Raw genomic sequence first — 13,050 nt, 5'->3', positions numbered from 1 at the left:
CCCCGATTCAATTGTAAAATGCACTTCTTGTATAATTCAAACCAAGACCGCTGTAGAACAATCAAAAGTAGGCTCTTGTACCGTGGGTAGATCTGTGCTGTTGCTGAGGTGGCTGTCGATGCTGAGGTTGCGCATGATGTTGCGTCTGGTAGTGGTGCTGGTTTAGAGGGTTGTATGCGTCGTACGCCGTCTCCTGCGTAACTTCTGCTGTTGGTTGTGTCCAGTCAAACTCCGACCCTGGCTGCCCTCTCGTGAGGTTCGACGCAGACGCACCGACATTCAACGTCGCCATCTGTCGTTCGATAGCGGTCGAATCGTAGCCGCCGTTGTTCGTGTGCATATTCGCTTGGCCATAAGCAGCGCCGTTCCTGCTGCTGGTGGGCGTCATGGCGGGAAGCAGTCCCATCTCGACAGCCAGCGGTCGGTACGGCGGCATGTGGATGAGATTGTGCTTGATCAGCAATGCTTTGACCTCATCGCTGCATCTCTGCCTCTCCGCCCCCTCCAAGGCAGCCGCTTCTGCAAACAGCTTGGTGATGAACTGACTTCCGTGCACCTGGTCGACAAGAATCTCTTCCAGCAACTGCAACCTCTCGCCTCCAAAGAGCACCCGGAGCAACTGCCTTGCCGCCTCTGGGTCTTCCTTCTGACTGACGATGCGGAGAAGCGTCTGCGAGGCGAGCTTATGCGTACACAGGTTGGCCAGATGAGGTGCGAACCGAGGAGCTAGCAGCCGGAATCTGCCTGGCAAGGTCGAAGCGTCTAGCAGCCAAGCGATCAACAATGCGCCGTTCTGACTCGTCGCCAAGGGGACCGAGTTGAGTACGATCGCCAATGCCACCTCCTTGATATGGTATTTGGGCACTCGAGGCGACTCCAAACACGCCCGCATGCTGCGAGCCCCGAATCGACCCTGCGCAACTTCCCAACACCTATCCACCATCGCCTCAAAGATGAAATCGTTGTGCGGACTGCCAAAAGGGATGAGCCTCTGCACCACGTAGTTACCAAATTGATCCAAAAGCAAAGGCGGCACGTAAGGTCGGATGTGCTGCGCGATAATGGCGCGTTGGTCGTCGGCGTGGGTGCAGTCGATGATCTTCTGAGCAGCCCACGTGCCATTTTTGTGGACGCCGATCATGGCCAAATGCGGCGCAATGAGCTCCAGCATCGTCTTTTTCATCGGCTCGCTGCACCGTTCAAAGAACTTCTGCACGAGCGTGTTGCCGATAAAGTCGGAGGAAAGGTCGACGACGCAATGCAGATAGTCACGTGCAACTGCATCCGCATCGGATCGAAGGCAATTGGGCGTCTCAAGACGTTTGCGCACTTCTTTGAGTCTGTTGTTGTCGAAGCGTCTGCTCGGGGGCAGCTCGGGTACCGGCGGGATGCGTGCAAAGTACGCGACCGGCGGTCTGTGTCGAGCGATCCGGGCGACATCTGCATCCACACTGGGATCAGCTTCGTCAAGCTCCCTCATCAGCATCTGCAGATCGTTGACAGTGGCGTTCGGCTTCATCTCGGCGGGCAGGGGGACACCGCCCTTGTCGCTACTGGGCACGATGCTGTTGGATGAGCTGTGTTGGGGGAACCCAGAGGATCGACCAGCTACGTTGGAAGGCACTGGCCGAGCAGCGTCGGCACTGGGATAGCGAGCCAGACCATGCGATGCCGGCGCATTGGGCAGCAGATGCTGAGAGGGGCCATAGCGCGGTCCCTCGAATGCGTGGCTGGCATGCCCGTCCGTGTAGTTGCCAGGAGCGGCCCCTGCGAGAGCAGCGAGCGCGTCGATGGCTGCTTGGAACTCGACTGTACCGGGATCGAGAGCGCCAAAGTAGCTTTCCGGGCCCCTACCGGGCACCTTTGCGAATCCGATCCTGACGGGACCGACCTCGGTACCGAGAATGTCGCGACCGTTGAGCGATTTGCGTGCTGCCACAGCGTCGTCGATGCGCTCGTAATTGATGAACGCGCAGCTCTTGCTCGCCAACACGCGAACGTTCTCGATGGAGCCGAAGGGCGCAAAGATCGACACTAATGTCTCGATCGAGATGGTGGCAGGTATGGATCCAATCCACAATGCCCGCGACGGCTCTTGATTGCCAGTTTCACCTCCCAACGCTTCACCATCTGTCCCGTCGAATGAAGCTCCTCCGTTGGCCGTTATCGGCGCAAGGACTCCCATGCCTGCGTTGGGTATCGACTCGGGGTTCCCGAAGCCGACGCGCACTTGACCCTCTGGTCCAATGGTGCCCAAGCCGAGACGACCGTTGAGACGTCCAAGAAAATCTTCCCTTGCGCGCATGGCGTCCGTCACGTCGAGATAGTTGATGAAAGCGCAGCATTTGTCGGCCACGAGTCGGATCGTCTCGACGGCGCCGTAAGTCGCGAAGGTGTGCATGAGGTCTGTAGTAGTCACCGTTTGTCGCAGATGGCCGACCCACAAGGTCCGTGTTGGCTGCGCGTACGGAGAGCTAGCGCCAGATCTTTGAGCGGTTCTTTGCTGCTGCGGTCGAGACGATGCGTGCATGTCAATGTTGAAGGAGGCTTCGTTGGCAGCTGAGGAGCTCGGGCGAAGTTGGACGTCTCGTGCCAGCGATGCTTCGTGTTGCATCTGCGTCATTCGCAGAAGTTCCTGTTCAGCTCTCGCACGACCGCCTGGGCCCGAAAAGGCTGCTATGGTGCCAGCACGATTGCGTCCACTTGCCAAAAGGGCGGATAGGTCACTTAGCGGTTCCTGATGGGGCGACAGGCCGGTCGAATTGGAGGAGTGCAAGTAGGGATGGCCGACGAGACCAGGGGAGGTGGGACTCGCATCGAAACTAGACTGTGCAGCAGGCAAGTTGACGGAGGGCGGCGCGCGATACTGGTCCATGATGGGAGCACGAGAATGGGGATGATCGAGCACACCCATGCTGGTCGCTCTTGGTCTAGATGCATTTGCGGTGGCGCGTTCGCTGAAGCCAGATCCTTGCGGCGATGGGGTGCCGCTGTACTGGTGGAGACGGTTGTGAAGCGCAGTATTGAGGAGTGATGCTTGAGGCGCATTTCCCGCATACGGACTCTGGGAGCCAGACACGTGGCCAGAATGGGTGCCGCCGAGCGAGTTGCTGCCCGACTGCGGGGCAGACTCGCTGGAGGATGGAGCCGCGCTGAATGCAAAGGAGGGAAGAAAGCTGCTGCTGCGCGCACGACCATCGGCATTGTTGAGTCTGGGGCGCAGCTGCTGGACGCCGAGCGTGGAAGAGCGATTACGCAGATGGACGGACGCCAGGTCGGTGTCTGTGTCTGCGAAGCCATAGTGGGTGGTGGAAGCTTGGCCCATCGCATGGAAAGCATGTGAACTGGAAGAGAGGTGATCGATCGATTCACGACGGTCGGCGCCGCTCAAACCGAGAAACTCGAGCGTATCGGAGCCACCGAAGGAGAAGCGAGGACCTGCAGCGTCGTTGGCGTGAGACGGAGAATTCGAGTCTTCCTCGGGGGTGGCGGATGTCATGTTGCTCAAGCCTGAACGAGTTGGTTGCCATTTGGAGGAGAAAAAGGACGGACCGAAAGCGTCGCCAAGGTTAGCTGTTGGCAGGGTGAGAGATCCGGACCGGAGACGCTGCGACGAGGACGACGCGGCGTCATTGAGGTTCGAGACGTGCGAAGCTAAGCCGTACCCCGTGAAGTCGCGCGGAGTCTCATTCTTCGAGTTGGGGTCAGATCCGTGCGGGAGCTGTGAGAACAGCGGTCGAGAATCTATTGGAGATGAATGCGGAACGATAAGAGTTGCGTCGTTCCAGCTCGAGGGGAGGGTGCCGGCGCGAGCCCTGCCACGATTGGAGCGGGAAGCGTCGAGAGGCTGAATGATGGGATCCGCGTCATTTGCGATGCTGGCTGTGCGGAGGGAAGGCTGAGATGCGAGGTCTTGCTCTTCGGTCTGCAGCCGTAGTGCTCTTGCGGAGAAGAAAGAGGATTGGGATGCTGATGCGGATGCTGATGTTGATGCTGGTACCGATGCCGAGGCAGGTGTGGATGCTGGAGAGGATCTGTTGGTGAGGTTGGCGCCTTGGCCATTGAAGCGGCTGTGCATGACGACCGAAAGCAGCCGGATCGACGTGCACTAGCGCAACCCCGACATGGGTATACAGAGCAAGTCCGGCAGTGCAGAGTACCTAGTTGAAGAGGAAGCTTGATGATGAGATGAGATTGACGATGGTGACTCCAAGGCACAACGCAAGAGAAGAGATGGGCTCCGTCAAGTTCACGGTTCTTTGAGGGTGTATAGAGATGTCCAGGGTATCGTCGATGCGAAGAGTCTCAGACGAGCGGCGAAATCGGTGGCTGGTGCTTGCCAGAAGGCAGACGTCTCGTCCCAAATCTCCCCAAGGTTTCCCGTCAAGGAGCAGGGATGCTTTGCAATTGACAGCCAGGACAGCAGCGGCTTGCCAGTTCCGTACAGTGGAGTCGATCGAGCGCAATAGGTAGAGGAGAGGACGGCGTCGGACTGTGGTGTGCAGCTCCAAAGCTGGAATCCGGAAAGCTTAAAAGTTGTAAAATGCGGTTTGTGCGTGCGAGCGTGCGTGCTGGACCAGCTGAGAAGCTAGCTGAGTTTCGAGCGTGCTTCAGGGTGCCGGAACCATAGCCAACGGCGGCTATCCCGAACAACTGACCCGTGCACCCCGATTCAGTGCACCCCGATGACGGGATCTGCGATGGCTCTCTCACGCCAGGGTTGTGCACAGCCTCTGGAATTGGAGATGGATGCCCAGTCGGTCTCGCCGAGCCTGTTCGCGCCGCATAGAATGGATGCCCTTGCAGGCCATCGCTGTGCCGCTCGACTTTTTGTTCTCAAAATGACCTCGGATGAACGTGCATCGGCAAGCAAGCAAGGCAGCACGCACATCTGAAGCCTCGCACGGTGAGAAGCGCAAAAAAGGTGGCGTAGTCCGACCATCACGATGCAGGAGGCGAAAGGCATAGCGCCCCTCGTTGCATCGGCCAAAGTTGGCAGTACGTAAGGTATGCGCGAATCAGAGGTCCTCAAATTGATTCTGGAAGAGCTGTCAGGCAGAAACAGCCCTGAGGCGGAAGAAACGCAGCTCACATATAATATTTAATAGATACACCCCGGCCGTCCGGTTCAGGACGGAGGCAAAGATCACTCTGAAGGTGGTTGAGACTGGCTTCAAAGTGGAATGACAGCACGCCACGATTACAGAAGAACGTGACACGGCATCGCTCCGTCTCCCTACGGCTTCGTCGAATTGCTCCTCGATATTCGGAGGCTGTCTCTCTCCATCTCTCATCCCTCTGAAAACTCGCTCTACGATGCTGTGCAACGTAATACATACTGGACGCAATTCGATGCAGTCGCGATGTTCGAGCGTGCGGTGCGCAAAGACTTGTTCAGATGGCTTCACGCCTAAGACGGAGAAAGGCACGAGAAGCTTATCTGAGAGGCCCGAAAAAGGCAACCACGATCTGGCGGCGCGTACAAAGTTCCGAGGCAGGCGACTGAACTCGTCACTGCGGCGTGCTGTCGTGCTCTCCTCTGAGTCCAGTGAGCCGCTACGAGCCTTATTGTTTCGCTCTGCCCTTCATTGTGGCTCACGCGCGCGCATCCTTCATCCAAGTCCAGACGCTTCAGAATCTTGGACTCTGCCTCGCTCTCTCGCTCTCTTGTTCCGCTGGGCTCCCATGCATGATCTCTGCCGCCGCGTGCCGGCTAGTGTCTGCGCTCGAGCCTCCAAGTGCTGCATTGCTGCGACCATCATCTCGTCAGGCGGATATCGTTGGTCCTTTGAGTCTTTTGCGATTTAGATTGAAAAGGTGCATGATGACACAGCCAGAGCCAGAGTGTCTCTAGCAACACCAAGGAGACGTGCTTTCTTCTTGAGCAATGAAAATCGAACTGTGGACCAACCAACCAGAGACAGCGTTTCGCTCACTTTTGCGCGTGAGCTGTCCGGCTCTCGCCGTTTGTGTGCTGACGGAGCACAGTGATTTTCAGCGCTTTTTCCAATTCATCATCGACGCTCGCTTCGCTTGCAACCCTGAGAGAGCCTGCTACTCTGCGGCAGTCTTTTCCTCTGAGCATACGCCGCTGCTGAGCTTTTCTTTTCCTTTCTTTTTTTCCTCGCTCTGGCGTTTCGCCGGTGAAAGTTAATTTGTAGTGGCTGCCCGGCTTGCTTGCTTGCTTGCTGTCTGTGCCCTGCCAATGCATTCCTTCCTAAGCCAAATTGAAGTCGCACCCGACACGCACGCACACACGGGCCGCCTCTGCTACGCCGCCTCTTTTCCAGCAGCCAGTCACCCAACGAGCCGATCTTCGCGCTCTCTGCCTACCGGCGCCGCCGCGCAGCAAACCGCACACAATCAACGACTCTCCTTCGTATCACTCTCTCACCTTCTCGAAAACATCACATTCATCCATCTCCATCTTCAAAGCACACATCCTTCGACACATACGCAACACCATCGACGACCGCTTCTCTCTCTCTCGCTTCTTCTGTCTCTCTCTCACTCTCGCCGGCCTCTGCTTTCGACATCAATCACACCACTGCCTCCGCGCACGACCACCAGCGATCTCTGGCCCTTACATCCCATTCACCCTTCCTCACGTACACATCCGCCAACCCAGCTTTGTGCCTCAGTTCGTCCCTGCTCTGGACGCTGCCCATTGCCTTCGCTCACATTTGCACCAAGCATTCCCGACTCTATAGGACGCAATCCGCTCCGCTGGTCTTTCCAGGTGTCACCCACAAGCCTTGACCTCTGCGCAGCAACACACGTCCACGCAGCGGCTTTGAATCCGTGGCTCTAGCGTAGAACCGTCATCCGTCGCATCGTCCCGCCTACAAAGCCTCCTGCCAGGCGCTGGATGATGAATGGTCCCTTCCTTCACTCTTGATTGAGCGTTTGGTGTGCTTTTCTTCTGCATCAATCGCGCTCGCTCTCCTTCCACCAGCCCTTTTCGTTCCTTCTCGGCCTCTGCAGATTGCATCTCGCGGAGCGACTTCATCTTGTCACACGCTACGTAGCAGTCGCACCATCTCTTGACGAGTTGTTGACGTCTGTTTCCGTCACCCGCACCGGTCTGTAGTCTCGATCCGGTTTCACTCCCTCTCACCTCCCAACCAGCCAACATCACAGGTCATGGCCGCCACCAGAGCTCGCAACGAACTCGCTGCCGCCACCGCTGCCTCTCCTACTCCCCATCATGTCAAGCATGTGACATCCAACAGCGAGGCGGATTCGGTCGACGCCTCCTCCAACGATCAGACCCCTGCTCGTCGCACCACCACTCGCACCCGTAAGCTCCCCAGCCGCCTCATGCCCTCACCTTCTCCACCACCTTCGCGCCCTTCGTCCCTCTACAACGCAGCTAGGCATGCCAAGGGTGGAAAGGACGACAGTGACAGCCCCTCGACATCTCCAGCGGTCACTCCGGCTGCTTCAGCCGTCTCTTCGAAATCGCGCAAAGTAGCAAAGCCAGACGCAGACGTCGCCAGCAACACCGGCTCCGACCACGATTCCGCCGTGGACAGGGATGATGCAGAGGACCTTGGCCCCGGCAAGCGCAAGCGTCGTCCCAGCAGCATGTACAGGCCGCCCTCCACGTTGACCACCGTCGAGACACCGGCCGCTCCCTCGGTCTTGTCTGCGTCCAAATCAAAGAAGAAGGGTCGTAGCATCAGTCCCGAAGCTTCTGCTCACAAGAGCCAGTCTCCATCCCTCGCCGTCGCCCAGGCCAAGCACAAGAGTCGTCTCTCGAAAAGCAGCAGGTTCGAAGCTGGCACTCCTCTGTCCAGGAAAGGAGACGCAGATGCTTTTTCCGTCTTGTCAGCGTCGCATCGCGGCGACGGCGATGACTCGGACGCAGATGTCGAGGCCGGCGCTCGCACCGTCTCGAAGCGCGTTCGTATCGGAGACGTTCACGACTCGCTGGACCTTTCGCCTCCTCCGCTGCTTCCGCGTGACGGCTCTGCTAGGATGCAGTTGCCAATGCACTACTCGCAGCCCACCTTCATCCGCGGCGGACGTGTCAGTGTGTCGCCAGAGGCATCTGCTAAAAGACCTGTCATCTTGCCAGCGCACAAAAGGGAGACGCAACCGTCGTGGAAGCACGCCGATATCATCACCTCGTCGTCCCCTGTCTCGGCTGGCCTTGCCAAGTTCGAGGGCGATGCTGGTGCGCCCTTGACCTACGTACCTCTTCGCGATGGCGTGCGCGGTATGCTCGGCTTCCGAGACCTGCACGCTGCCACCCTCACGAAGCGAGCCTCGACGGATGAGCAAGAGGCCGATGACATCGAGCAAGACGAGGACGAGGAGGACGATGAGAACGACTTCCACCAAGCCATGCTCGACGCCGACTTTGACTTCTTCGACTCGCAGCCTTCGGATCCGTCATCGGCCAAATCGCTCTGGCCTGCATCTCGACGCGGCACCACCGAGGAAGCAGAGATGGACGACACCCCTGCCACCACCCCACGAAGCCCTCTGTCTGGATGCGACCTCCCTTCGCCCGACAGTCCACGCTGCAAGACCGAGGAGGAGGATGTCGCCATGTCCAGTGTGGAGGACAAGGCTGCTTCCTTCCGCATGGGGCGAGACTCTGTCTTCGCTCACGCTCTGCCCACCACCCAGGTGGGCGCCGACAAGCCGCATCGGCATGCAGGCTCGCTCACGCTGTCTCTGCCGTATGACCCTGCTGTCGTGGCTTCGTCTCCCAATCTTCATGCCGTGGACCTCGGCTCGGCAGCAGCTAGCACGACCAAGCGCGGCAACTACGAGACGGGGCAGATCGGCACGCCTGTCTTGCAGAGACGAAAGCATGCAGGACTGCCAACTGGTCCGCACGCGTTGGCGCCGCTCAAGCTGGGCGCCGAGCTGATGGAGCGAAGCAACTCGAACGCGCTTCCTTACATGCAGCTCTCGCCCATGATCGAGATGGATTCGCCCTTGCTCAGTCCTGGCTTGACCTTGAGCCTGCACACCAAGGTCACCGACCTGCCCAGCCCGTTCCTCATGGGTGTGGGACCGCTGGCGGATCTGGAGCAGCCCGCTCCGCTCGATCTACCTCCTGCCGATGGCTCGACTACTCCCAAGCACTCGGTATCCGAGGTCTTGGCCCCTGAGACGGGCACGGCCGTTGCAAAGTCAGAAGACGTCACGGTGACGCCTGCCGCCAAGCAGCCCGAGGTCAAGGCCACGGAGAGTTCGAAAGAGGCGCCCGCCAAAGCCGAGAAGCCTTCGACTCGTCGACCTGCGCTGCCACCTCCGCGCCAGATTCGATTCACCACCTTTACGACTCCATCCGTCGAACCGAACGATAACAAGCCTCAGCAACCCGAGGCGACCACAAGGACGACTCCGCTCGTCCACCCTAAGCAACAGCAGATAACGCAGCATCAATTGGGTGCTGGTGCTACCGCATCCAGCCCTAGCTCGGATCCTACTCCTGATCTGGTTCAGTCGGGCTCGCCTGAATCGGCGTCGGACTCGCTCAGCCCCATGTCGCAATCGGACAGCGCCTCGTCGGGCGACGCCGAGGTCGAGACGATTTTGTTCGGTCCTCCTGAGAAGCTCGACCTGCACGAGTTGGACCATGCCTGGAACGGATCCAAGGCTGGTCTTCAGCACGAAGCAGCACTCCGTCGAGCTGGCGCCAGTCAGGTCGGCAACGTCAGTGTCGACTCTCAGTGACTCGATCTAGCTGACCGAGTCAAAAAGACGACATACGACCATGTGATCCGGTCATTTTTGCCCCCACTCCCTATGCTCCCTTCGCACTTGTACAATAGTTGATTGTCAGGCAGCCCTGGCACTCAAATCAATCTCTGGAAACAGGACTTGGCGTCGACCTTGGCACGACCAGGTTGATTGACAGGTCCATTAGGCCCTCTTCTCACTTATTCTACTCTGTAACAACATGGTTTGGCTATTTTCTTTCTCTATCTTGTTCTCGTCCTTGTTGTAGGTAACTTTCCACCACCACAAAATAACAACCACCACTTTGCTTGGTTCCGATTGCCATAGCTTGGCAACGGTGACACTCGGATCAACAACAAACTCTTGTGGCATGTGTAGTTGGAAAGAACGTGAACGTGTGCGACGAGCAGCGAGGCAGACGCAAGATGATGGCGAGGCAGAAGGCTCAAGTGACGAATTTTGGGGCAGTCTCACGCGCTAACGCTGTGTGTGGGTGTAAGACACAATTTGTGGGCTCTCTTGTAAGAGGCCTGGAAGACGCGCGCGCTTCTTATCGGAGGATGCGGACCAGCAAGGGTGTGTTTTTTGTGGAGGAAACCCTATTTCAAAAATGACACGGCCAGCTAGCGAGCTCAGCACCACAAACTCCTAATTAGGGTGTACTGTAGCTCTACCGGAACAGCAACACCTTGCCACCTTACCAACATCACTATCGAACGTCTGCGTCCAAGTAATTCACTACTGCAGAACGCTGTGCACAGGAAAGAGACATTCGCAATCTTGGATTCGTCGCCCGGCCCTGTGTCTTGCTGCCCCAGCTCAATCGATCAACTGGGGCTTCTGATGCATCTCGTGTGAAGCTGGCTCGCCGTCAGCCGACCAGACATCAACATGCACACAACCTTTCAAAGAGGGCTGCTGATCGCAGCATGTCTACTACTATCATTCTGGACAGTCAACGCCGTCGTCATAGAAGGACTCATACCGCCAAAGTCGGATCTCGCTGTGTCCGCCTTCGATCAACCCTTCGCCCTAACCTCCTATCTGCAGCAAGTATTCGGCTCTTCGATACGATCTCTCTACGGCGCCAGGCAGACGAGTCAAGCCAACGTCAAGACCTTTGGGCTGAGGGAAGCCTATCATCGAGGGATAGGAGACAAATCGCACGAGCGGGCGAAGGCCAGCTTCGATTTCAAAATCACCGCCGACCATGTGCAAGCCAATCAGGCCAATCTCGATTTCATCCCTGCCATCCGCACCGTTCGACAGCGTATCACAAGAGCGAAAGATCCGAAAAGGTACCTCGAGGTGCGCGGCCAATCTTACAAGGATGCAATGTGTGCGGCGTCGACGGAATTGGATTGGGAGGACGTGGAAGTGGAAGCACCTGACGTAACGGACCGCACCACGGTGCTTGCTTTCGCCAAGATGGCATCCGCAGCGTACAAGAACGACACGACCGACTGGGAGGGCGATGGAGGCTTCGATCCAGGCAACTCGTTCGGATGGGATGGCGATGGCATTCGCGGTCACATCTTCACCACGCACGACAACGACACGATCATCGTGGCGCTCAAGGGAACGTCCAACGTCTTCTTGGGGGGAGGAGATACGGCACGTCGGGACAAGACCAACGACAATCTGCTGTTCTCGTGCTGCTGTGCGCGAGTGTCGTGGTCGTGGTCGACCGTGTGCGACTGCTATCAAGGCCACGGCGACCGATGCGGTCAAACCTGTGTGGAACGAGCGTTGATCGAAAAGTCGCTCTATTACCCGGCCATCACGGATCTGTTCAACAACATCTCGTATGCCTATCCGGACTCGCAAGTCTGGATTACGGGTCACAGTCTTGGAGGCGCACTCTCATCGTTGCTGGGCATGACGTTTGGTGTTCCGACGATCACATTTCAAGCGCCCGGTGAGCGAATGGCGGCGATGCGGTTGCATCTGCCCTTGCCGCCAGCGAGACATCCGGACGAAAGCCCAGTGGCAGCACTTCCGATCGTGCACGTCTACAACAACGCCGATCCGATCGCCACGGGCACATGCAACGGTGCTGGCTCGATCTGCTCCAACTTTGGCTACGCCATGGAGTCCAAGTGCCACGCGGGCAAGAGCATCGTGTACGACACGGTGGGCAAGCTAGGCTGGTCCATGTCGGTCAACTCTCACCGCATCAACACGCTGGTCGACGACATCTTGACCGAGGACTGGAGCGAAAAGGTGCGCAAGAAGAAGGCCAAGTTGCGCAGCGTAGGTGATCAGGAGGCGGCGGGCCGAGTGGGGATTCGCGGGTGGAGATGGCCGTGGCATAGGGGGGATAGCGCAGATGACGATGGAGATTCGGATGATGACACGGACGAGGACGACAAGCTAGCTGTACCGAAGGCGAGGTCGGAGGAGAAGTGTCAGGATTGCACGAGCTGGCACTTCACGGATGAGACGTCGGATGGCGAACCAGCGACGGTCTGAACCTCAATCGTGTAAAGAGGTTCTTGCTTTCTGAGCACGTATACCCTCCGGAACAGCGTCAGTGCCGAGCATTGCGGTGAAGTCGTTGCGAACGAGTTGTTCCCAGTTTTGCTACACGGTGGCTCCTAGCTTCAGGCTCAGCATCAGACTTCACGGAGCTTCCTGGCGCATCGGTTGACGACGAGTCGTCTTGTTTGCACGCACTGCCATACCGTTCCCGTATCCATTTACTGTTACCTCATAGATCGTGTTCTCGCATTGAACGAAGAAGTTTTTAGTTGACATTTGCTGTGTGATCCTCGCGGGGAAGCTGCTTGTGACCGTGCTCTGGACGTGAAAAGTGAAAAGAACGGCTTGATCGCGATATAGACATTCATCCGACTCCGCCGTCGGCCGCACCGTGCACGACGGTTTCGCTGCGAAATGTCAATTTCCAGGCAGTGAGACGCGGCACGTTCGGGTGTGCGTTGAAAGTTGCACTGCCCCGCGTCTGTCGGCATTTTTCCAGTTGCAGCAGCACCGCCCTCGCTGCGAGAAATTAAGCTGCAAGATGCGTCAAAAGGCAGAGTCGATTGCATTGCGTTGCACAGGCACAAAGGGTTCGCAGCACGCAACGACATTGTCGACCATCATCTTGGTTTTTGGAGCTGGTTCTCCTCATAGCATACATTACCCTAAGACGTATCGTAGACGACGGAGCAGCGATCACATAGGGCTCGAGCTCGACGTCACTCTTCGGCAGATTACATCGGCACGGCAGTTCGACAAGGAGACACTTTCTCGTTGGGGTTGACGTCGCGTACGGCGTAGACGAAGCTCGTCAATCTTGACCGGACGAGGTCCTTGCACCTTGGAATCGACATCGTCTGTTCTCGT

The 13,050-nt window shown here is 57.7% G+C and overlaps 5 protein-coding genes across 5 annotated transcripts; 2 read left to right on the top strand and 3 right to left on the bottom strand.

Moving 5' to 3' along the window:
• Positions 1–61: 61 nt before the first annotated feature.
• On the bottom strand, positions 62–4,078 carry PHSY_003216 (puf protein; the record flags this gene model as incomplete). The annotated part of the gene is made up of 1 exon (XM_012333837.1): positions 62–4,078. The coding sequence occupies one exon, from the start codon at positions 4,076–4,078 to the stop codon at positions 62–64; it is 4,017 nt and encodes a 1,338-aa protein (XP_012189227.1).
• An 82-nt stretch (positions 4,079–4,160) lies between these two features.
• On the bottom strand, positions 4,161–6,991 carry PHSY_003215 (chitinase; the record flags this gene model as incomplete). The annotated part of the gene is made up of 3 exons (XM_012333836.1): positions 4,161–4,513; positions 5,093–5,410; positions 6,751–6,991. 3 exons carry the CDS (start codon positions 6,989–6,991, stop codon positions 4,161–4,163), a joined length of 912 nt encoding a protein of 303 aa, XP_012189226.1.
• A 152-nt stretch (positions 6,992–7,143) lies between these two features.
• PHSY_003214 (hypothetical protein) lies at positions 7,144–9,696 on the top strand (the record flags this gene model as incomplete). The annotated part of the gene is made up of 1 exon (XM_012333835.1): positions 7,144–9,696. One exon carries the CDS (start codon positions 7,144–7,146, stop codon positions 9,694–9,696), a length of 2,553 nt encoding a protein of 850 aa, XP_012189225.1.
• An 897-nt stretch (positions 9,697–10,593) lies between these two features.
• On the top strand, positions 10,594–12,174 carry PHSY_003213 (lipase; the record flags this gene model as incomplete). The annotated part of the gene is made up of 1 exon (XM_012333834.1): positions 10,594–12,174. The coding sequence occupies one exon, from the start codon at positions 10,594–10,596 to the stop codon at positions 12,172–12,174; it is 1,581 nt and encodes a 526-aa protein (XP_012189224.1).
• Positions 12,175–12,232: 58 nt separating this feature from the next.
• PHSY_003212 (endonuclease/exonuclease/phosphatase) lies at positions 12,233–13,037 on the bottom strand (the record flags this gene model as incomplete). The annotated part of the gene is made up of 2 exons (XM_012333833.1): positions 12,233–12,377; positions 12,922–13,037. The coding sequence occupies 2 exons, from the start codon at positions 13,035–13,037 to the stop codon at positions 12,233–12,235; spliced, it is 261 nt and encodes an 86-aa protein (XP_012189223.1).
• Between the last annotated feature and the right edge of the window lie 13 nt (positions 13,038–13,050).

This window comes from Pseudozyma hubeiensis (genome assembly GCF_000403515.1).
Source record: "Pseudozyma hubeiensis SY62 DNA, scaffold: PHS32, whole genome shotgun sequence".
NCBI lineage: Eukaryota > Fungi > Basidiomycota > Ustilaginomycetes > Ustilaginales > Ustilaginaceae > Pseudozyma > Pseudozyma hubeiensis.
Note: the sequence above shows the minus strand (reverse complement) of the source record. Positions and strands in the feature narration are given on the sequence as shown.